Source organism: Artibeus jamaicensis, unplaced genomic scaffold (genome assembly GCF_021234435.1).
Source record: "Artibeus jamaicensis isolate MK-2021 breed Jamaican fruit bat unplaced genomic scaffold, CSHL_Jam_final contig_923, whole genome shotgun sequence".
In the NCBI taxonomy this organism is placed as follows: domain Eukaryota; kingdom Metazoa; phylum Chordata; class Mammalia; order Chiroptera; family Phyllostomidae; genus Artibeus; species Artibeus jamaicensis.
In genome coordinates this window covers 4,648,458-4,670,539 of record NW_026522014.1, presented here as the reverse complement: position 1 = coordinate 4,670,539, position 22,082 = coordinate 4,648,458, and the positions used below count along the sequence as shown (strand labels likewise).

At 43.6% G+C, this 22,082-nt stretch overlaps 1 protein-coding gene across 1 annotated transcript in view; it reads left to right on the top strand.

Annotated features, from left to right (window-relative positions):
• The window catches only part of SLC25A13 (solute carrier family 25 member 13), a 167,576-nt gene extending 145,968 nt beyond the window's left edge, over nt 1-21,608 (top strand). Inside the window, 4 exon segments of the mRNA XM_037136711.2 lie at nt 10,954-11,092; nt 19,822-19,980; nt 20,073-20,163; nt 20,451-21,608. Coding sequence (XP_036992606.2) covers nt 10,954-11,092; nt 19,822-19,980; nt 20,073-20,163; nt 20,451-20,637 — 576 coding nt within the window. The 3' untranslated portion in view covers nt 20,638-21,608.
• Nucleotides 21,609-22,082: the final 474 nt, after the last annotated feature.

Here is a 22,082-nt window from a genome sequence, read left to right as displayed (position 1 = left end):
TGAAGCTTTAATGAGGAGACAGCATCCACCAGGAATGGAGTGAAACCTGTTATTTAACATTAAATGTCAGCACCGCTAACCCAGATGCTCCCTTAAGAAGCACACGAACAGTTTATGTCTCTGAGGTCAAAAAGTGGTCAGGGAAGCCATGAGAGCTGGCACCCATCACCAGGTGCTGCTGAAAAGCCTGTTTGGGCCGTGCTCTGGCGTGGCTTGTTGGCTGTGGCAAGGAAAGTCTCTTGGGACTGTGGGCTCCGTGTACTGCGTTCTAACTGAGGCCTTTGTCCCACTGCACTGGAGGCCATTCAAGTGTATTTTCATCCACACACACACCTATTGTATATGTGTGCTCACTCACTGTGTGTGGAAATGAATCATTGGAGCTCCTGTCCAAAAAGTCGGAAAGCAAGCAATGATATATGTTCTTGATTGTTCTGCTAGTTATTTCAAAGGTATGTCATTTGTTTGTTTTTTAAATTACAAGTTTGTATATAAAAAAAAATCAAATTATTTACAAATGTCCGAAAGTGAAATTCTCTCTACCCCTTAGCCACACCATTCTTTCTGAAAACGATAACCACTGCTTATGTGTTTTGTGTATCTTTCCAGAAAAGAAACCCTTCTATTTAGATCAATATTTGCCTCTCTCCTCCCTCCTCCCTTCTCTCTGTGTGTCATCAATTATACACATAGCAAAATCAATCTCGTGTACATGTTTTAACAAAAGCAGAATTTTTAAAACGCACTATGTATCTTAAAGCTCCTTCCTTATTATATTTAATAGCTGTCTAAAACTTTTTAAAGTATTTTCAAGCAGTTGGCCACTGATGGGTGTTTATATTGTTTCCGGTTCGGGGATACCATAAGCAATGACAGGGTGAATGTCCCTTCATTTTGACGCGCCTTTGTGAGTGTGTACCGGTGAGAAAGTCCTCGCACTGAAAATGTTAGATCCCGGAGCATGTGCATTTTTTAGTGTTACTAGATTTTGTCAGACTGCATCAGTTTGTCAGTTTTACCTCGGTAACATGTCAGTACATAAGAAAAATTTCCTGATTTAGCAAGTTAAAAAAAAAAGACCCATTTTCTGAGCTCACGGCCCCAGGTGAAGAAGACCAGTGGAAAGTCATTACTTTGAGGACCCGGGGCCATGCTAATTTCCTAACTGCTGGGCGGTGTTTGGTTTTACAGCCACCACAGTGGCAGTCCCCACCCGTGTTTTCCCACGTTCCACTTTCATCTGACTTCTGGGCAAACTTCCTCAGGGCTTTACTGCAACTCTTGACTCTCCCAAATCCAACGTCGCCACAGCAGCCAGATTGATCTCTTTAAAATGTAAATCAGATTAATTCATTCACTCAACACACTTCTACTGAGAGCTGAGTGTGTGCCCTGGGCCAGCCACTTCGGGAGAGGCGGCGAAATCCAAGACCCTGCTCACGGTGTGGTGAGCAGAAAAAGCCAGCAAGGTTATAATCTATGACATCAGTTGGTGCCAAGAAGCACGAGGAAGAAGAAAGCAGGGTACTGTGAGGGATGGAAAGCTGGAATTGGGGGAGGAAGACCTCAAGTGCCTTACAGAAACGATGTGTCCTCCCCACTTGCCTCTACTGCACCTGGAATAGAACCCTCACTCCTTCCCTGCCTCTCCTCTCCATTCCCAACTTTGTACACCCCACTGCTAGGCTGGCTGCCCTGGCTGCCTTTCCCTTCCCCACATGCTCCAGCTTCATGCCCTCTCGATTTTCATTCTGCCTGGAGGCTCTTTTCCTCGTGTCTTAGCTTAACAGATACCTGCCTACTCAGAAGGAAAACCAGTTCTCTCACTACCACAGCCCCTCCTCCAGTTCTCTCCAGGGCACCCATAGCTGGCTGCTGTGTTTCTCCATATCTCTCTCCCTTATCTGGAGTGTACTTTCACACCAGAGACCTATCTTGCTCACTGCTGCTTGTAAGAGTTTCTGGCACAGAAGTAGACATTTGATAATTGCTTGTTGAGTCAGTGAAGAATAAGCAAAAGCCACACGTTTCCAAGTTATAAATGAGGACATTAGAGCACTGAAAGTGAGTTGGCAAGTCACGACAAAAGACGACCACGATGTTGGGGAAGTCGAATGTAAAGGAACTAATTATAGGCAAGATCGCTTTTCCAGTTTCAGAGACATCTATCCATTCACCCAGCAAACTCTGCCCTGGGGATATGAAAGTAAATGAATGGCACGTGGTTTTATAAGGCGTTTACTATCTCATGGGGGCATCCGACCAGGAAACAGCCTTGGAATACAGCCCGTGTGAGGCTGAGTAAGGCTGTTAGGGGGTGTGCACAGGGTTCTAAGCAGGTGGAGCTGACTCAACAGCCAGAAGGCCAGGAAGGCTTTCTAAGGAGAGACAGCCCTAAAAGATGAGTCACAGTTAACCAGATGGAGGGGAAGACAAATGGCATGATCACCTTTGTGCTTCAGTGTGAGGAAGCCATGTGGGAGAGAGGACTGAAGGCTGGGAGGCCAGGTGGAGGCCGTTGGCTGGGTAGCACTGACCTAAACTAGGGCCCTGATGGTGGGGCAGAGGGGCAGCGGATGCATTTGAGGGATGTTTGGGAGTTGGCCTCACAAAGTCTTGGAAAATGATAGAAGGTGAAAAGTAAAGGAAGATTAAAAGATGATTCTTGGATTTCTGGCTTGGGCACCTGAACAGATGGTGCTACTTTTTCAATTGCATAATATTTGAGAAGCTGCAAGAAACCTAAAGAGTCCTCTCTCTGGTGTTACCTTTATAAATGAGGAATAGAAGCCCAGAAATCTTACGAGATTTAACTGGGTGACTTGGGTGGGTCGGGGGGTGGGGCGCTGAGACCGAGATGGCCTCTGACTCCCCATCCAGCGTTTCTACCATATTGAATGTGGAATGAGAGCCTTGTCCAAGGGGTAGGGACTAGGGCTGCTCTTTTAAGGGTCATCGTCTGCATGTATGAAGCTGTGAGAGAAAGTGAGATCTCTCAGCTAATGGGACACCAGTGATGGAACTCAGAGACCACCCTCATTTAGGTGGCAGAAAAAAGTATGGGTGGGCGGAGAAGAGGCAGAAGCAGCTGTCAGGTGGAGAACAGAAGGAGCAGCCTGTGGGAGCTAGTGGAGGGATGAGATAGAAAGGGGAGGAGGGAGAGGGGAGTGGTATCGAGAGCTGCAGAGACGACTGGCGGCGAAGGTCAAGCAGAGGCCTTCGGACTTAAAGATGGAGGTCAGTGGTTATTTTGAAGAAATCAATTTAAGTAGAATGACAGAAGTTTCTCGAAACTTTATGAGAAAATATCAGCAGGTACAAACCACTAACTTTTACTGTGAAAGAAAAAAAGGGAAAGAGTACAGGAACTGGAAAAAAAGGTAGAGTCGAGCAATACTGTTAGGGGGAGAGAGGAGGTTGAGCGATGTGTTTCTTTTCATTGTGCAGGGAGAACCATCCCAGCTGTGCAGAGAGTGGAAAAACACTCAGTGAAGGGGGCAGGATGGGAAGCATCTGAAAGCAGCAAAATTGAACAGGTTGCTAGGATTGGAAGGAAGGACATAGAGAATCCAGGCTTGTCCTACCAGCCTAGGAGACAGGTAGTTTCTTTCTTTTTCTTTTCCTTTTTTCTTTTAAAGCAAAGTTACAGCTGAGGAAAGGAAGGCCTGATGGGTTGAGGTAATTTGTCTAAGGTCACATACTTTGCAAGTAGGTGGGAGGCTAGGTTTCAAACTCAGTTCAATCTCTCATTGAAACCTGAGCTATCCCATAAAGATATGTTGAGCCAGACAGGAGAGAGCTCATACCTGATAATTCAGGGAAGTTTAAAACCAAGGTTATGTGCTACGAAGGTTTGGTGTCACTGTCGACAGTGAATGTGCTCAGGAAACAGTAATGAAAAGGATTGAGTTGACACTGACCGTCATGAATGCCTAATAGCTGAGGCCAAGGTGGGCATACGAGTGTTGGTCCTAATTGCTTTTAGTATCCTGTGCTATTTTAAAATGATATTATAGGGCAATGGCTCAATTTTACTTTGTTTTCTTTTTAAAAATAAGAACGTGTTACCTTAGATCTTATAGCAGCTCTTTAAATAATCAAAATTCTTTTAAAAATTACTTTCCATAAGTGACATACATACTTCCTAATCTATTCTTATGTTTCTATGGTTTCTAATTGTGCCCAAGGTATGCACTTAAAAGATGGCCAGTTTAAAAAATGTTCATTGACTGTAAAGTTAAAGTAATATGCCTTATGACAGCCAAAGAGTCCCATGTGGGATATGATCAATTTAGCAAACTAATTTAAACTTATTTGGTAGGATTAGGTCTTCCGCCAAATAAAAAATTGCCTCTTAGCTTGATAAATATAGAACTCTGATGGAATTCAGGTAGGAAACCACATAGGAGCTCTGCTCCAGCTGCTAGCTGTTTAAAGAATGTATTAGCTCTTTCCATTTTCTGCTCCAACTGGACACTGTGCTTTTCATTGGTAACAGTCATTACCTTTATATCATCAGCTTTTATTGAAGATCCTTGTGTTGGGTGTTGTACTAGGTCCTTTATGTCAAGCATTGGTTATAATTTAATGCTCATGTCAATACAAATGTTACCCACATTTTAATAGGTGAGGAACCGGAGGGACAGAGAGTTTAGGAACTTTGCCCACCAGCAGATCCTAAGTAGCAGAGCAGTAGTTTGAGCCCAGGTCTCTGACTGTACAGCCCCTGCCCCTGCAGTGTCCTGCCGTTGGTGGGCATTGGCAGAATTCAGGTACAGAGCCGTATCTCAGATGGTTCATTTCGACTTCTTTAAATGCAGCCTGCTTCTTCTCTAAGAAGGCATCCTCCTGGAGCAGAATTGTGTATAGAAAGGTGCAACACAAAGAGAATATCCAGCTCAGCTAGCCGATCAGCCATAATGGTTGACGTTGCGGAGAAAAGGCTTTCATTGGGTATGCTGAAGGAGACTGGAATGCAGTGCTTTATCTTTCTCCAAGATCTACATCAAGGGGAATAGAAAAGAGGAATTATCGCAGACACTGACTGCACAGTGTTGCACATGTGAATGAAACTTGTCAAGAGAATGGATCAAGAGCAAACCAGCTGGGGCATCTCCTCAACCAGGCAGTCGGTTCTCTCTACAGGTGTTCTAGCCACTGGCAGTTGAGTAGTGTTGATGGTAAAGCAACACATGACGGTGACGGTAGAAAAGTAGAGGAGAGCTAATGCTATCACAGGAATGGTATTCCCTACCCAAACACCTTGGTTTGCCAAATGCCTTTTGTTAGAATTGCGGTGAAATTAAGGAGAAGTCAATATCCTAAAGGCCCCTGGACTAAAGGAACCGAGTAATAGGCATTGATATTTTATATTAAAATTGAAGTAACGTCAATGTCACATCAAGTCTCCAATTGATGGCTGGTTTATTGGGTTTTAATACCAAGGACACCATCACATCAGAGATGTTGGCACCAGTGACACTTCTCAGCAAGATACTGAAACTCACCCTGTTCATATCCCAGCCATGTGGCTCTAACTGCCCCTTGACTGGGTGGAAGAGGTGCTGCCAGGCTGCGCTGCAAGGGTTAACTTGCTCGGGAGAAACCAAGAGGAATGCTAAGGGATCAAGACATGACATGCTACCCATTGTTTGTAGCTCCAGGATCAAAATATACAATTATACATGCCAAATAAATTTTGAACCTGTACATTAGAAAAAGAGGGGTGGCCCTGACTACAGGTGCCAGAAGCATTAAATAACCTTCCCAGACAAGGTGCACCACTGTTGTCTTGAATGCTGCAGGGTCCCCCAGTCTGGCATTTCCCCCGTACCAGACAATGTGCATTCACTGCAGGAGTCTCTGTTAAGCCTCCGTCTCCCAGACCTGCTGGCTCCTCGTGCCCGGCCCTGACACAGAGGTGCCTTTGTGAGTGTAATTACCTTCCCCTGTATTAGAAATAGTCTGTTTAGAGCTGTATTTGCAGGTACAGCTAGAATAAGCAGGCATTAGCATGCGAAAAGACCTGCCCTGGCCCTGACTTCTTTATCAGCAACCATCCTTCAAGACTGTTCTTTTCCCCTTAAATTGATTGGGCAGGTGTGATACTGACCAAGATGAAGAGCTTTAAAAGAATGGGGGGGGGGGGGAGACTTTGGAGATAGCAGTGTCTGTGTGTGTGTGTGTGTGTGTGTGTGTGTAAGAAAGATACAAATCCTGTTGTGTTATATCTTTTGACAGTTTCCTGCCAGACAGGGCTGCCAGAGTAAACTTGAGTGGATGATTCCAGCATCTTAAGAATTGATTAAAGCTACCTTGGGCTTTCAACACAGTGTCCACATCCAAAAACACATGAGAAGCAAAATAAATAATTCCTTTGCCATGGTGACACTGCGGCCAGTGTCTCTAAGCCTAAGTGGCTGTGTTCACCGTGGACTATTAACTTGAAGCGAGACCTTCCAGCTTCAAGAAGTTTTCCTAGACCTTAAATAGAATGATGATGAGAGACTTCAGAATGATACGGGATTGGAATGCAGCCAGAGTCGATAATTAAACTGGATCTGAGTTTTGATTCTAGTTTATTTTACTGATAGGTCTCCCTTGAGATGCCTTTTATTGTTCCTGTCTGTTATTAGTGGGTCTTTTACTTAAAAGTGGGGGGAAAAAACAATAATTTCTCCTCTTTGGAGAAAGTGCTATAATGAATGGTAAGAGATCAGATGATTGCATTTTCTATTTATTAATTTCCCCCCAAGTGATTTTACTGTGTACAAAGGAAATTCAGGGCTAAGCAGAGATTGTCTGAGACTGGGCTGCCAGTGAGAAAGACTTACAGCAGGAAAACATGGGGATTTTCTTATAGGGCAAGACCATTTCAAGATTTATTTTAGGTGGCACACACTTTGTAATTTATTAATTTTTGAATGGCCAAAGTAATTATTTTTGTGTTGCTGACGCAGGTTCTTGGGCAGCGTGGAATGTTTCCCTTTATTATATAGTTGCCTGTTCAGAGTGGCCGGTCACCTGGTAAAAACTCTACGCCAGGCAAGGAGAATTCAAGTCAAACAGGTTTCTGTTTTGATGTAGGGCTGGAGAATGGGTGTTCACCACAAAGGGAAGGGTTTATCAAGGAATCTGGGAGAGAGACATTCTCACTGTTGGAACTTTAAAAGCCTTTTTCACATCCTGCTTCCCTTTTCATTGTGTGGAGCAACAGGTCAGGTATTGCCTGGGGCAGCCCTACAAATTGGCACCTGCCTTTGTGCCTCAGACCTGAAGGAAGTAGGGAGGAAAGGAGGCCAGGGAAATTTAATAAGTCTGTGCCTTTTTCTCCAATCTTCTGCAAAGCTAGCTTTGCTTGAGAATTGAGCTTTGATGCCTGGGGTGTGAGAGAGGCTTGAGGCACCTGCTGGCTCTGGACAGGGACAGGGATTTGCTGCCTGGAGGTGTGAGCAGGTGCGTGGCTGTGCAAGGATGCAGGCACTGGGAGAGGCAGGGAGAAGGACCTCCTCATCCCCACCGTCTCTTACCATCTGCACTGCAGTGGACACTTCACACGGGGTTTTCACAGTTACCACCTCATTTATTCCTAAACCCCTGTTTCCTCCTCCCCCCACACCCTCAAAGAAGGCAGCCTTTAGTATTTCTGACAAGTGAGAAGGTCTAGAATTTGATTCCTCCCAAGGCTCTTCATCTGATACACAGCGATAGAAGAGAAGGTTTTGTTCCAGGGGCCCTTCATACCTCAGTCAACGAAAATTTGAGTTTTTAAATGTTTTCACTTGCCAACAAGGCAGATCTGCCCCTGTAGAGCCGAGATGGTGGCTGTTTCACATGTTATCTTTCTGCCTTAACTTGTCCTTTTCTTCCTTTTTCTCAGATAACCAGAAACCTAAGACCTCTTACCTAGTCTTAACATTCCTTCCCATGTGTATAAATTATTTGATTTTTACTATGCGTTGTCTGATCCCTGGTAGGAAAAGTATGTGTTCCTATCCATTTTTCCTTTAGTGTTTCACAGTGCAGCCTTGCATTTTCCTTAGATTTGTTCTATTTCTCTTTGTCCATTTGATTTTCGATTAAGCCACTTTTCTTCTCAGTCATCTGGGACTGCTTTCAAACATGTCCTAAAGCATGTCCCACCCATCACTAGGGGCTTGTTTTCACTGGTGCATGATTGATTCTCCTGATTGCAGGAGAGAGTGTTCCTTCTCGGGAAAGCCCAGCTGCTTCTTCACGGGGCCCTACCCCTCCTGTGTCCCAGGGATGTCTCTATTTCCAGATCACAGCTTCCCATGGCTTTCCAATTGCGGGGAAGCGTCACAGCATAACAGGGGCTAATCGCTGTCTTTCTCTCCTCCTTTTTAAATGTTAACATTCCAGTATAAAATTATTCCTCCTAAGCTCCGCTGTATCGTCAGCAAATTATATATCTTTGCTTGAAAAACAAAAGGGTTGGTTTTGGTTTCTAGTATATTTTTCCAAGAAATGAGTTAGTTTTTCTCGCAGGAACCTGACAGCATAGACCAAAGCCTCTCATTTCTCCTAGTTGTTTTTTCAGTTTGAATTGGCAAAGCTAAATCAGTGTCACCAGGAAAAAGGTCCTGGACCCCAAGTGGCAGCTGTTTGAATTTTCAGTACTTTTCTGTATTATCTATGATAAGCACTTAATATTTATAGTCATGGAAAAATTTTAACAGGGAAAGTACTACCAGCAGAACAATGAACGGAGCATATGGACTAAAGTTTGGCTCTAAAATGCCAAGACTTGGGATATGAGATTAAAAGTAAAAACTAAAGGATTTAGTAAAGAGCAAAGTTTGTGGGAATTGTATCAGCCTTAAAAATTATTCCGAAGTGATTTATTTAGGAAGTCAGCAATACGGCAGTGTTTTTTGCTATATGGAGGGCGCCAGACACGAAGACTTAACTGATCTTAATTTGAGTTGATGACTTGGTATCTAATTTGAATATCTCCTGGACAGAGTCTGCATGTGGGCAAATAGTTAGCAGAACTTACAGAAAGATTTGGAGGCAAAATAAGGAAAAGAATGTGAAAGTAGAGTAAAAAAATGGGCGATAGTATTGCCCTTACACAGTAAGTACCTGCATTATAACTTTAAAAAATCGTCATAGAGAAAAGATTGGATGCTCTCCATGGGTATTGTTGATGTCCTATACTTTTTCCCCTTGAAAAGCTGGGGGACAGGGAAAGAACTCAAGACACCTCCTCCGTTTTGAACCTGCCTCTGACACTGTCCCAAGGCTGTCCCTTGAGCAAGCCAGCAGCAAGGTCCTTAATAGGTATGCAATTGCTAGATTAACTGTCCTGGGCTTAGGTTGGCACATGTAGAAAATGAGAAATTAGGTGGTGGATTTTGTGATTCCTCTTCTCAGTCAGGAGTCTTAACAGTTTGGGGATGGACAAGATGGAAAAGTGTGGCCTGATCAGCAGTGCCCGGTGTGCGCTCTCCTTGTCCTGGGGTGCGTGTACTCAAAGTGGACAGACATCTGAACACATCCGTGGGCGAGGTGACTGAGGAATAGACAACACGACAAGGTCCGGATTCCAACCATTCGTTTCGGTTGGAAGGATGGGCCAAACCAGGATGAAGTTTGATAGGATTAACCACGAAGTCTTACTTACGCTGCTTGTTTCAGGCAGTGAATTAAGTTACAGGAGACCCGAGTTAATAGCCATTCCTATGAAAAAGACCAAGGGTTTTGTTACCCACAAGCTCAGTTTGAGTCAGGAGTGTCACGCAGGTGTCAGAAAAGCAAAGGCTACAGTAATAAATGTGTAGTGTTAAGGAAGTTTGACAGATTGGAGCCCAGCATCAGCCAGAAATACTCAAGAGCCCACATCACTGGACTTCAGTAAATGTCACTGCGCATGACTGCATCTGTTGACTCTGGATGGAGTCGTTGTTTTCTTTGAAGAACCTCTAAATTGGGTGGAAAGCTCTAGGTATTAGGAATCTGTAAAAGAAATGCTACTAAATCACTAAGTGTTGAAAAAGGGCGCCTTCCTTTCCATTTAGTCTGTGTAAAGCACAATATGCGTCTTGTAGTTTTCCCTGAGCGATTAACTGTTTCACCGTATTTCCGGGTGCACATCGATTCTCAGGGCCTCCCCGTGCCATCGTTTCGGCACCAAAAATTCTGTGGTGAAGTCTTTGCTCTAGTTGTTCATTGTAAATGGGTAGGAATTATTATAAATATTTGAAGGTTTTAGGATGGGCATTTATCAATGTTTCAGAAATCCAGGGGTGTAGGAGTAAGTACCTGAATAAATTAGGGGATCCATGAACTCCTGGAAGAGGTATGTAATTCTTTACGTATGTGTCATTTTTTTTCTGTGATATTCCAACACTTTGATCAGAGTCTCAAACAATGCAAAAACACAAAGCACCTGTATAATTTTTTTTCTAATTCCTAGTGTATAAACAAAGGGGCCTCTTGGCTGTTGCTGCCCATCTTCTGAGAACAAATCCTCCTTGAAATGCCAGTGACCCACGATCAGTAGGGATTTAAAAGGATGTCAAGATGGAGTTTCAAAAGCTCTTTAATAGAAGGCTTATAGAATAGAAGGGTGGGATGGGCAGAGGAGGGCACAGGGGGAAAAACTGGGACAACTATAATAGAATAACAATAAAAATATTTTTTAAAGATGCATAAAAATTAAAATGAACAAATAATGAAAAAATAGAATAAACAAGAACTACCCCTTCTTCCTCATGGCACACAATAAGATGACTTTTATTTTAAAAAGGAACATTTAGATTTATTACTTGCAGAAGTTGGGTGATATTTTTTTTCTGTTTCCCTTTTAACTTGTGAGTACAGTTCGGTCTTCTCCGGGCATTTTTCGTCCTGAGGTGGGTTCCAAAGAATCTTGATCTTCTCAATGGGATATGTGTTTCATGTGGCTTTTCTCCCTTTTCAAATGAACAGGGCGCCAAAGCATGCTTCCTGAGGGACATTCCTTTCTCCGCCATCTACTTCCCGTGCTATGCTCACGTGAAGGCCTCCTTCGCGAATGAGGACGGGCAGGTCAGCCCGGGAAGCCTGCTCTTAGCCGGTGCCATAGCTGGTGAGTGTCCCTCAGAGACTCTGTCACCCCCCACCCCATGCCCCTTACACTGGGACTTTTGCGTCTGCTTCTTGACAGAGTACACAGGGGATGACTCTATTTTGCCCTGAAGAGCCACTGAAATGAAAGATGAGGAAACGAACCTTACATCTGGCAGAGCAGACTGTTAGACAGACTTAATTTCTTAACTCCAGAAAGGGCTCAGTAAACACGGTGCATTTGTTGGTATTATTGGATTCCAGTTCAAGTTCCATTTCAATTCTTAGTTTTACTTTATAGCATAAGAATGACAACTAAGTTGGAAGTTTTATTTCGATTTTTTTTAATTTTTTAAATTTTTAGGTATTGATTGCTTTTAGAAAGAGAGGAAGGGGGAGAGAGCAAGAGAAACATCTATTTGTTGTTCCACTTACTTATGCATTTACTGGTTGATTCTTGTATGTGCCCCGACTGGGGACAGAATCCCCAACCTTGGCTTATCTGGGTGATGCTCTAACCAACTGAGCTCCTCCACTACCCACCCACCTCCAGGACTTCAGTCGGAAGTTTCCAACAAATTTTAATAATTGTGCTTCAGTGGTATCTAAGCAAAACAGTGTATAATAGCTTACCCAGAATTGAAGCAATAGTGTTATAGAGAAAGAAGGGTAGTACAATCAGAAGCAGCCTGGTCCTGCTGGATACCTGATTCCTCCTGGCTGGGTAAGGTTATAGGAACTGGGGGTGTGTGTGTGAATTGAATCCCAGAGAGAAATGACTGTTGTCTCTTTTTCAGCGCTACAGTAAAAATATCAATAGAACAAAAATTAATGTGGGGGTTGGTTTCTATAGCCCAATGTAAATCCCTAGAGGAAATTTGATTATAACCACAGCAGGAATCGGTTTGTTCTTTGATGCCACTCCCCATCCAGAGACCCCAAGGGCCGGAACAATCTGGATTAGCTCTCCAGGTGGTGACAAACGTTTAATGAGTGAATGAACCCTAAGGCATCCTGGGGTGGCTGGGTCCAAACAGTTTCGATACCGGCATTGTTCTCATCAGACACGTGGCTTAAGTCTCCCGAGAATAACCGCCCCCCCCAGAAGTTGCTTGCTGTTTTGTGGGCCTTGTGGCCTCCCCGTAGCCTGGGGATCTCCTGGAGGAAGGAACCCAGAGAGCTCCTCTTTAATTCTTAATGAATTTGTTTTCTTCAAAGGCAGGATTGACCCTGGCTGCTCAGAAGCCCTATATGCATGAGTAGCAATGAGAGTTCTCTACCTATATCAGGAAATGATGATTTCAACACAAGAATATAAAATGCCCAGTTTTAATCCCATTTTGCCATTGACTCACTGTGTCCTTTACCTGTCATTACATATACACAAATTATAAATATAGAGGAACATAGTCGTAAAGAATAAAATGATAATAAATGCATACCTATCGATAATAACTTAAAGTGTAAATGGCTTAAATGGCCCTATCAAAAGACATAGGGGAGCTGAATGCATAGGGAACTCATATATATGTTGTCCATTAGAGTCCAACCTCAGAGTAAGAGATACACACAGACTAAAAGTAAAGGGGTAGAAAATGCCATTTCATACAAATAGAAATTTTTTAAAAGCTGCGTTAGTAATACTTATATCTGACAAAATAGATGTTAAAACAAAGGCTACAGTAAAAGACAAAAAGGGATACAGCCTAATGACAAAGGGAGCAATCCAACCAGAAGACATAACCCTTACAAACATTTATGCACCAACACAGAAGCACCTACATATGTAAAGCAAATCTTGATGGACATAAAGGTAGAGGTCAACAGTAGTACAGCCATGGCAGGGAATTCTGACACCCCACTGACGTCAATGGAGAGATGTTCCAGACAGAATTGACAAGGAAACAGTGACCTTAAATGACACACCAGATCAGGTGGATTTAATTGGTATCTTCAGAGTATTTCACACAAAGCAACAGAATATACATTCTTTTCGAGTGCACATGGAACATTTTCAAGGACAGACCACATGTTAGGCCCAAAACTAAAGAATATTTCAATCACACCAAGCATCTTTTCTGACCACAGTGGTCTATAGTTTCATACAGTTTCATACAGCTGTATGACACTACAGATCAATCACAGAAAAAAACTGAAACACACACACACAGGACATGGAGGCTAAATAATTTGTTTATAATTATATCAAAAAATACCTCGTAATAAATTTAACCAAGGATGTAAAAGACCTCTACTCCGAAAATTGTAAGACACTGAAGAAAGAAATAGAAGAAGATATAAATAAGTAGAAGCACATCCATGTTCATGGATGGGAACAATTAAACATCATTAAAATGTCCATACTACCCAAAGCAATCTATAAATTCAATACAATTTCTATCAAAATACCAATGGTGTATTTCACAGAACTAGAACAACTATTCCAAAAATTTACATTGAGCTACAAAAGACCCCGAATAGCCATAGCAATCTTGAGAAAGAACAAAGTTAGAGGAATCACACCACCTGATATCAAACTATGCTACAAGGCCACAATAATCAAAACAATATGGTACTGGCATAAAAACAGACATATAGATCAATAGAGCAGAATGCAGAGCCCAGAAATAGACCCACACCTTTATGGTCAATTAATGTTTGACGGAGGAGGCAAGAACATACAATGGGGTTAAGATAGTCTATTCAATAAATAGTATTGGGAAAACTGGACAGATACATGCAGAAAAACAAAACTAGACTACCTGCTTATATCATACACAAAGATAAATGTTAAATGAATGAAAGATATACATTAAACTTGAAACCATAAAAATCCTAGAAAAAGACATAAGCAGTAAAATCTCAGATATTTCTTATAGTAATATTTTTTCTGATATGTTGCCTCAGGCAAGGGAAACAAAAAAATAAACAAATGGGAAACAAAAATACATCAAACTAAAAAGTTTTGCACAGCAAAGGAAACCATCAACAAAATGTAAAGACAGCCCACAGAATGGGAGAACATATTTGTCAGTGGTGCATCTGATGAGGGGTTAATACCCAGAATTTACAAAGAACTGAATAAAGCTCAATACCAGAAAAATAAACAATCCAATTTAAAAATGGGCAAAGGTCCTGAATAGACACTTCTCCAAAAAGGACATACAGATGGCCAATAGATATATGAAAAGATGCTCAGTGTCACTAATCATCAGAGAGATGCAAATTAAAACCACAATGAGATAACGCCTCACACTTGTCAGATGGCCATCATCAATAAATCAACAAACAGCAAGCGTTGGTAATGATGTAGAGAAAGGGGAACTCTGTTTGCACTGTTGGTGGGAATGCAGACTGGTGCAGCCACTGTGGAAAGCAGTATGGAGTTACCTCAGAAAATTAAAAATGGAACTGCCTTATGACCCAGCAATTCTACCTCCAGGAACATATCCAAAGAAACCCGAAATACTAATTTGAAAGACTATACATCCCAATGCTCATTGTAGCATTATTTACAACAGCCAAGATTTGGAAGCAGCCCATGTGCCCATCAGTAGATGAGTGGATAAAAAAGCTGTGGTTCATTTACATAAGAGAAGACAAGGCAGCCATAAAAAAGTAAAATCTTACCATTTGCAACAGCATGGATAGACCTGGAGAACATTATGCTAAGTGAAATAAGCCAGTCAGACAGAAAAAGACAAGTTCCATATGGTTTACCTACCTAATGAACAAAATATAAAATAGAAACAGACTCACAGATAGAGAACAGATTGATAGTTGTCAGAGGGGAGGGGGCTTGGGAGGTTGGGTGAAAATGGTGAAGGGATTAAGCCAAAAACCCCTCATAGACTCTGGCAAGAGTGTGGTGATTGCCACGGGAAAGGGGGCGGAGGGAGGTGGAAGGGTAAAGTGGAGCTAAATGGTGACGGAAGGAGACTTGGGGTGGTGAGCACCCAATATAGTGTGCAGATAATGTGTTACAGGATCATACACCCGAAACCAACGTGACTTTATTAACCAGTGTCACCCCAATAAATTCAATAAAAAGTAAAAATTAATAATAATTTAAAAGCTATTCTTAGGTCCTTAAAAATTTTTAATGGAGAGGTTAAATTAAGGTAATAGACTGAGCATATTCATCTCTCTTCCCAAATATCTTAAAATGTCAAAAACTACATTTTTGAAACTCCTTATTGACACTAGAAAATGTTAGCGCCAGCCCTCAGGAAGCAGGAAACAGAACCGTATTTACTCTGAAACTAGACTGGAAGATGCCACAGCACAAAACACTGGCAGGAAAAGCTATTTTTGTTCATGTAAGAGCAGAACCAGAGAGTTTTGACCTCTCAGTGAATAACGGAAGGTCTGGAGTCTGGAGGTGGAGACTTCAGGGTGACTCATGGACAGGAGCTGAAGAACTCCCCTCACTGCCTGAAGGTCAGGCTTGCTCTCTCTGTCTTCTATTTGGAGCTTCAGGCAACACTTGAATCCAGGCTCGAAGTCTGGACTGTTTTCTCAAGAAAGGGATCACTTGCTAGGAGGGGGCAGTTGTAAGGGGCTGAAAGAAAGCAGGACAAGCAAGGCTTAGGATAATTCCAGACCTTTACCACAGATGGGGGGCGGGGGATGCATGGCCACTCTTCCCAAGAGGAGTGGAAGTCAGTTCCTCTGCCTCCAGAGCACAGCACTGTGCTTTCAGCTGATCCCACTCTCCCAGCTGACTTAGCCCCTTGCACCCAGTTAGCAGGCCTCACCCATGTCACACAGCCCATAGAGGGGCCTCCCATTCAGGAGAGTGGCCTAGGGTAGGGTAGAAGCCATCCACAGCATTAATCAGCCTGTCCTTTGAACTTGAATATCAATAGACAGACAGAGGTCCTCAGACAAGACTGAGCAGTAAGGCAAGTAAACAGAATTACAGAGAAAACGGGCAATTCAGGGAACAGAGGAGGACTTTTAACAACTATAATTAAGATCCTCAGAGAGATTTTAGAGGAATGATCAGTAAAGTAGCTTTCTTGAAAACTAATAATAGGATTGCCAAAATTAAGATTCTGTAGACAGTCTGAAGGATAGAATGGATATGATCAAAGACCAAATTAGGCATCTAGAAAATAAACTCATGGAAAAAAAAACAGGAACACTTTAAAATGTGGAGAAAAAAATACAGAGATGAAAAATATGAGAAAGTTTAAGAGACATGTAGGATTAATCCAGAAGCTCTAACATTCACTTCATAGACTTCCTCTAAGGAGAAGAAATAAGGGAGGAAGGTCAGCACAGGATTCAGTAGAAGCGGATTTACTTCTCACCTTCAGTCCTGGCCACCTTCAAAACGCCAGGGCAGGATGGCTTGAACCCCAGTTACGTTCCCAGCACACGAGCGTTCAGGAGGAAGGGCCAAATTCAAGACTGTTGCTCCATGCCAGGACTCAAAGGTTACCTTTCACAGACCTCTCCGAATCAAAAATGAGAAGTGAATTTAAGAAAGCAGAAGATGTGGGATATAAGACAGAGCAAATGAAGTTAAACCTGAGGGTAGGTCTAAATAACTGCTAACTCTGGCGCATACGTGTTTATAACAAGAAGGGGCTTTGGGAAGCAGGTGAAGGAAAGGAGAGACCAAAGTGGAAGTGTACTGAAGTCCTCTCCTTGCTGGTGAAGGGTGTAAATGCTAATGAATTGTAAACATTGCAAATATTACACCTGTGTAGTAAATGCCTAAAATACCTGGAATGCTTTCTTCAGGAAAGGGGGGAATCTAAAGGGCAACCAAAGCAGAGAAAATAAAAATGATAATATAGGATGGCAGAAATCAGTCTGTTACTCACAGTAACAGCCACAGTTGAGTGGAGTCAACGCCCCTGGTAAAAACGACACTCTCTGGTGAGATGTGAAAGGAAAGCTCGTCACCTGCAGTTTGAGAAAACAGTGACGTGGGAAAATCACAAGAAAATGGGTTGGAAACTACGTACCAGGCAAATACCAACAATAAGCAAGTTTAGCAATAACCAGTGTCGGACTAAATGGAAATCGGGATTTAAAAATAGCATGCAGAAGTACAGAGGCATATTTTACACTTATAAAAGATGAAGTTCACTGACATCATCCTCTGGGTACTATCAACGTAACATGAAAGTTCAACTTAAAAGTATGACGAGTACATAATATTTTCTCATTCCAAATGAGAATCTTCACACTTCTCTTAGAAACTGATACAAGTAGATACTTTAGATAAAGGCGCAAAGGGAGTTTTTATAACTCTTAGCCTTGATCCAAAGTAAATAGATACTAACTCTATGCCATAAACTACAGGTGGCAAACACAAGGTCTGCAGGCCAAATCCAGCCCTCCGCCTTATTTTATCCAGCCTGGCACCTTGTCTCTACCCTGCAGCAGCACTGAGCTCTTGCTTAGCTGTCAAGGAGCAGTTACATTTACTCAGCCCTAAAATTACATTCTGCCCTTGGAAGGCAACAGCAAGGCTGAGGTGGCCCCTGGTGAAAATGAGTTTGCACACCTGCCATAAACGGAGAAGTGTGTCCTTTACATACACTAATGGGATAGTAGTGAAAATTAAGGATGACTGGCCCCAAAGATGTCTTTTTGCTGGTCTCCTGCTTCCATTTTGTTGTTAAATGAACTTTTAGGCTCTAGTTGCTGGGCCTCTTTAAAGAGTTAAAATTTTTTATTGGCCAGAAAGCACCCCCGATTTTTCCTGTCACCCAGGTAACATTCTCACCATTTGTCTATCACTGAAGTGCCAGGCGCCTCCCTGTTGAGGGATGTGGAAGAAGCCCCTATTACCTAGCCTCTGCTTGCGGTGCCCTTGTCTTTGGGAAAAGAGAAAACTTGACCTCTTAGTCATTGTCATCTTAACCTTTTAAAGATGCCAGGGCAGACCGAGCAAATCCCCTCCCAGCCTTTTCCAGCCTTGCTTTGGAGCAGCCAACTGCTGTTCTCCAGGTTCCCAGAAGTGCCTGTCTACAGAGACCCGGTGCTTCCCTGAGGCCCTCGCAGCTCTCCGCCTGGTCTGACAGGTGAGAGCTGGGGGTGGCGAGGAGGAGGCTGTGCAGGCTCCACACACCCAGCAGCCCCAGCCCCCAACACCCACACACACATCAGCTTGGCCAGGCAGCTTCCCTAACTTCTTACATTTCTTTTGGCGTTTTTACCCCACTGATCAATATGTTCCCTCCACTCCCTCCCATACATCTCTTCCTTTTCACAATGAGGAACTGCTTGTAAAACCACCCGCTTTATTGCTTGTGTGTGTTTGGCCATCACACTCTGACACGCCTGCCCCACGCTGTCCGGAGGCCTTTTTCAGGTGTCTGCAGCAGATGGCCTTACTGTAACCTCGTCTCACACCCAGACGCGCAGCACAGTCAGTAGTGCGAACACTGGGTTTCTCGGCATTTTTCCTGTTTCCTTCCATTATGCTGGAGGGTAAACTTCTGGCTCAAGGTTAAAATAATTCCTCCAAGCTAATAGGAAATTTAGGATGACTGATAAGCATTTCTGTCTAGTGAAGCAATTGGGTAGAGAGTGAGCTTTTTCACGTGCAAAAAGGCGGTGGATTTCACCAAAACCATTCCTGAAGATGAATGCTGGAGGGGCTCAGACAGGATGGAAGAGGAAGCGCTGCAGCTCGGGAACGAAAGCGCAGACGTGTGCTCTGCACTTTTCCCCAGACACACACACACATGCACGCACGCACACACACACGCGCACACACACTGGAACCTGAAAGCTGTCTGTTAGAAGGATGAGATATTGCTGGGAGCCAGACCACGGTGGTTTGGACAGAAAGTCTTACAGAATTATTAAGCCTTAAAAAAAGCAAAGGAGATTTATGCATCTGCATTTGACCAATTTGGTTTGGAATGGGTTCATAATGGAAAAGTAATAAAACCAGAAGAGACAGTGTCTTCTGAGTACAGTCTCGCTTTTCAAAAATCCAAACATGGGCTGTCCCGTTTGGGATAAAACGGCTGTAGAAAAATTTCCCATTGGTAATTTTGGAAGGGTTTTGTTGTTGTTGTTCCTTTTTCATTGATGACCTGCCAGTATAAATTTTAAGCTTTTCTGTCAAATATTTTTTCTGGAGGTGACAGTGTATGAGAAAGGAACCCTGAAGTGTTATCTGTGCCAGTCTCCTCCTCTGGTGGCCCCCCCCCGTGCCCCCCCGCCCCGCACGCGCACACAGCGTTTGTTCAGCTACCAGCAAAGCCTTTTCTGGTGTAACTGGAGAGGTCAGGGTCTGGAGGGTAGGGGCGGTTGAGCGTGTGCAAGAAGGCACCTCCCGTGACTGCCAACAGCCGCAGAAAAGCAGGAAGAGGAAACGCGTAACAAGCTTCACCTCTGAAAAATCGGACCTAATAACTCGGTGCGTTTCTGATTTCCAAAGGAAAGCAAGAATAAATTTGAAAAGAACCAAAGACTTTCTCTGTTTATCCTCAGCCACTTGAAGTGTTATTGATAAATAATTCCTTACAGCCATTTAAGAATAGAAGCCTAACAAGTGGACGTGACTTGCGGGAGGAGAGGGGGAGTGTCAGTAGGTGGGGGGGAGCCTGCGGCGCTGCAGACAAGACCCTCAGGCTTGCGTTGCCCAGAGGGGACAGTGCTATAGCCATTTGATTTCCTGGGATGCTTAACTTTCTTTCCACGGGCCAGCAGTTCAAAGCACAGTTATTTTTATATAGTGAGAACGTGAGCAGACTGATGGTGTTGTCTTTCCTGCAGGTATGCCGGCAGCATCGTTAGTGACCCCTGCTGATGTTATCAAGACTCGATTACAGGTGGCCGCCAGGGCCGGCCAAACCACTTACAGCGGCGTGATGGACTGCTTCAGGAAGATACTGCAGGAGGAAGGCCCGAAAGCTCTGTGGAAAGGAGCTGGCGGTATGGAAATAATCCACCCTTAACTAAACCTTGCGGATCAGGTGAGGTTTTAAAATCTAATTGTATCTGATACTTCCCACTTTTTCGTCCAGCTCGTGTGTTTCGATCCTCGCCCCAGTTTGGTGTGACTTTGCTGACGTACGAGTTGCTGCAGCGATGGTTCTACGTTGATTTCGGGGGAACGTAAGTGTCCTCGTGCTCAGTGTGCCCCTGAATTTCAGCTGCTTCTGCCGCTCAGTCATCATGGAGAAAGGTCTGCCAGCCTGTGCCCTACGATGAAATTGAGGAGGCACAGGAAAGGGGTGACATCGTGTCTTCAGACCCATTTCCAAGGGGAACATACAACTAACTAGAAATTCCACAACTGCTTTAGGGGGCAGACTTTGGGTTTTTGAAAGTCGTTTTTTACCAAGTTAGAAAATAAGAATAACAAAACCAAACTCGGATTCTCACTGCACTGTCCCTTTTAGGAAACCCGTGGGATCGGAGCCAGTCCCTAAGTCCCGGATCACACTGCCCGCCCCCAACCCTGATCACGTTGGGGGCTACAAGCTGGCGGTTGCAACGTTCGCAGGGATTGAAAACAAATTTGGACTCTACTTACCTCTCTTCAAGCCATCCGCACCTACCTCACAAGTTACCCGTGTTGGCTCCTAGGAGGGCCGGCCTTGGGACGTGGCCACGGCTCTGGTGTCACATGGGTGAAGAGTACCCCGTCTCGGACCGGAGCAACATTTCCTTCCTTTCAGGTCCATCTCTTGTTCAGATTCACGTCCAGGCTTTTTTTATAAGGGGAAATCATTCATTTGCTCTGTGTTTTCTTCACCGGATCATTGTAAAATTATTCATAATCTCTCTGTGGGCATCTGCTTACAGACCTCTCTGTTTGTACAGCAAAATGTCTGTTTGTGCCTGACATTTGCTGGGATTTGGTCAACACCCATGGTTGGGGAGAGAGAGCAAAGCTGAATAGAAAGTAGAGCTTTTCTTCTTGGATGAGGGTCGCAGCCCCACAGAGGCTACCGGAAGGCCATCGCAGCAGCGCTCAGAGCGTATCGTGTGCCTGTAAACTGGTGAGGAACTGGAAGCAAGGAAGAAGATCAGAAATAGCCGGCTTAGCCTGGCTTCAGATTTTAAATGTGCACTAATTCTGCCTCTGGATTATATTATAAAGCTTTTATTGGAAATGTGGTGGTTTTGTTTTTTTGGTAATGAAAACCATATTGGAGATATTTAATAATCGTATTATGTTACTGATACCAAGACTACTAGTGAGAAGGCTTTGTCCGGCGGGGAAGTCCACTTGGCGTTTTACTACACGGAGAAGCACGAGATGCAACCCTGCTTCTGGATGTGCGAACGCCGGAGAGCCTCTCGCAGGCTGCCCACGTGCCGGTTACTGCCTGTCGCAATGAACCCTAGAAAAACGCACACCCCCGTTGGTACCTGTCCTGGTCCCCCCTGGGCCCCTCACAGTTGGCACCCAATTGATTTCAAACCCACTTTATCTTGAATCATGTAAGACAAATATACTCTACTGTACGTTTTTATTTAATTTATGGGGACTTGCATTATGGTCAGAAGGCTTGTGTGCTTGTGAAGAAGGAAATAAACTATTTTTAAGGCTATTGAATTTTTCTTTCTTTTTTTTTATTTGGTATGTCATATGGTAAATAATGACCATTATTGGACTCCATATGTTTTGTCCTGAGGGGGCGTTCATTCCTATTGGCACGGCTATACCCTCCTGGTGCTCAGGGCCCTGTGCCCCCCCACTGGCCATTTTCCCAGTGAGACAAACAAACTGAGTTTCACCATCGATGAGCAAGGAGCCTGGCACATGGACACCTCTGTTCTAGCCATCCCTGCACTTTCTGCAGTTTCTTATCCTGAGAATGAAAGTAAGAGAAAGTTTCACTGGAAATTGGGCATGAAAAGTGGTATGAAACGATGGCAATTGTATTTTCTCTGACTCTTCCTGGTACCAGAACTTTATACCACTGTATCTGACATTTGGTCATTTTGGGCCAGTGCGCTAATGATCTGGGGAAAGAATGCCGAGCAGAATTTAGGGCTCTTCTTATGCTACAGTCGTGCTCTGG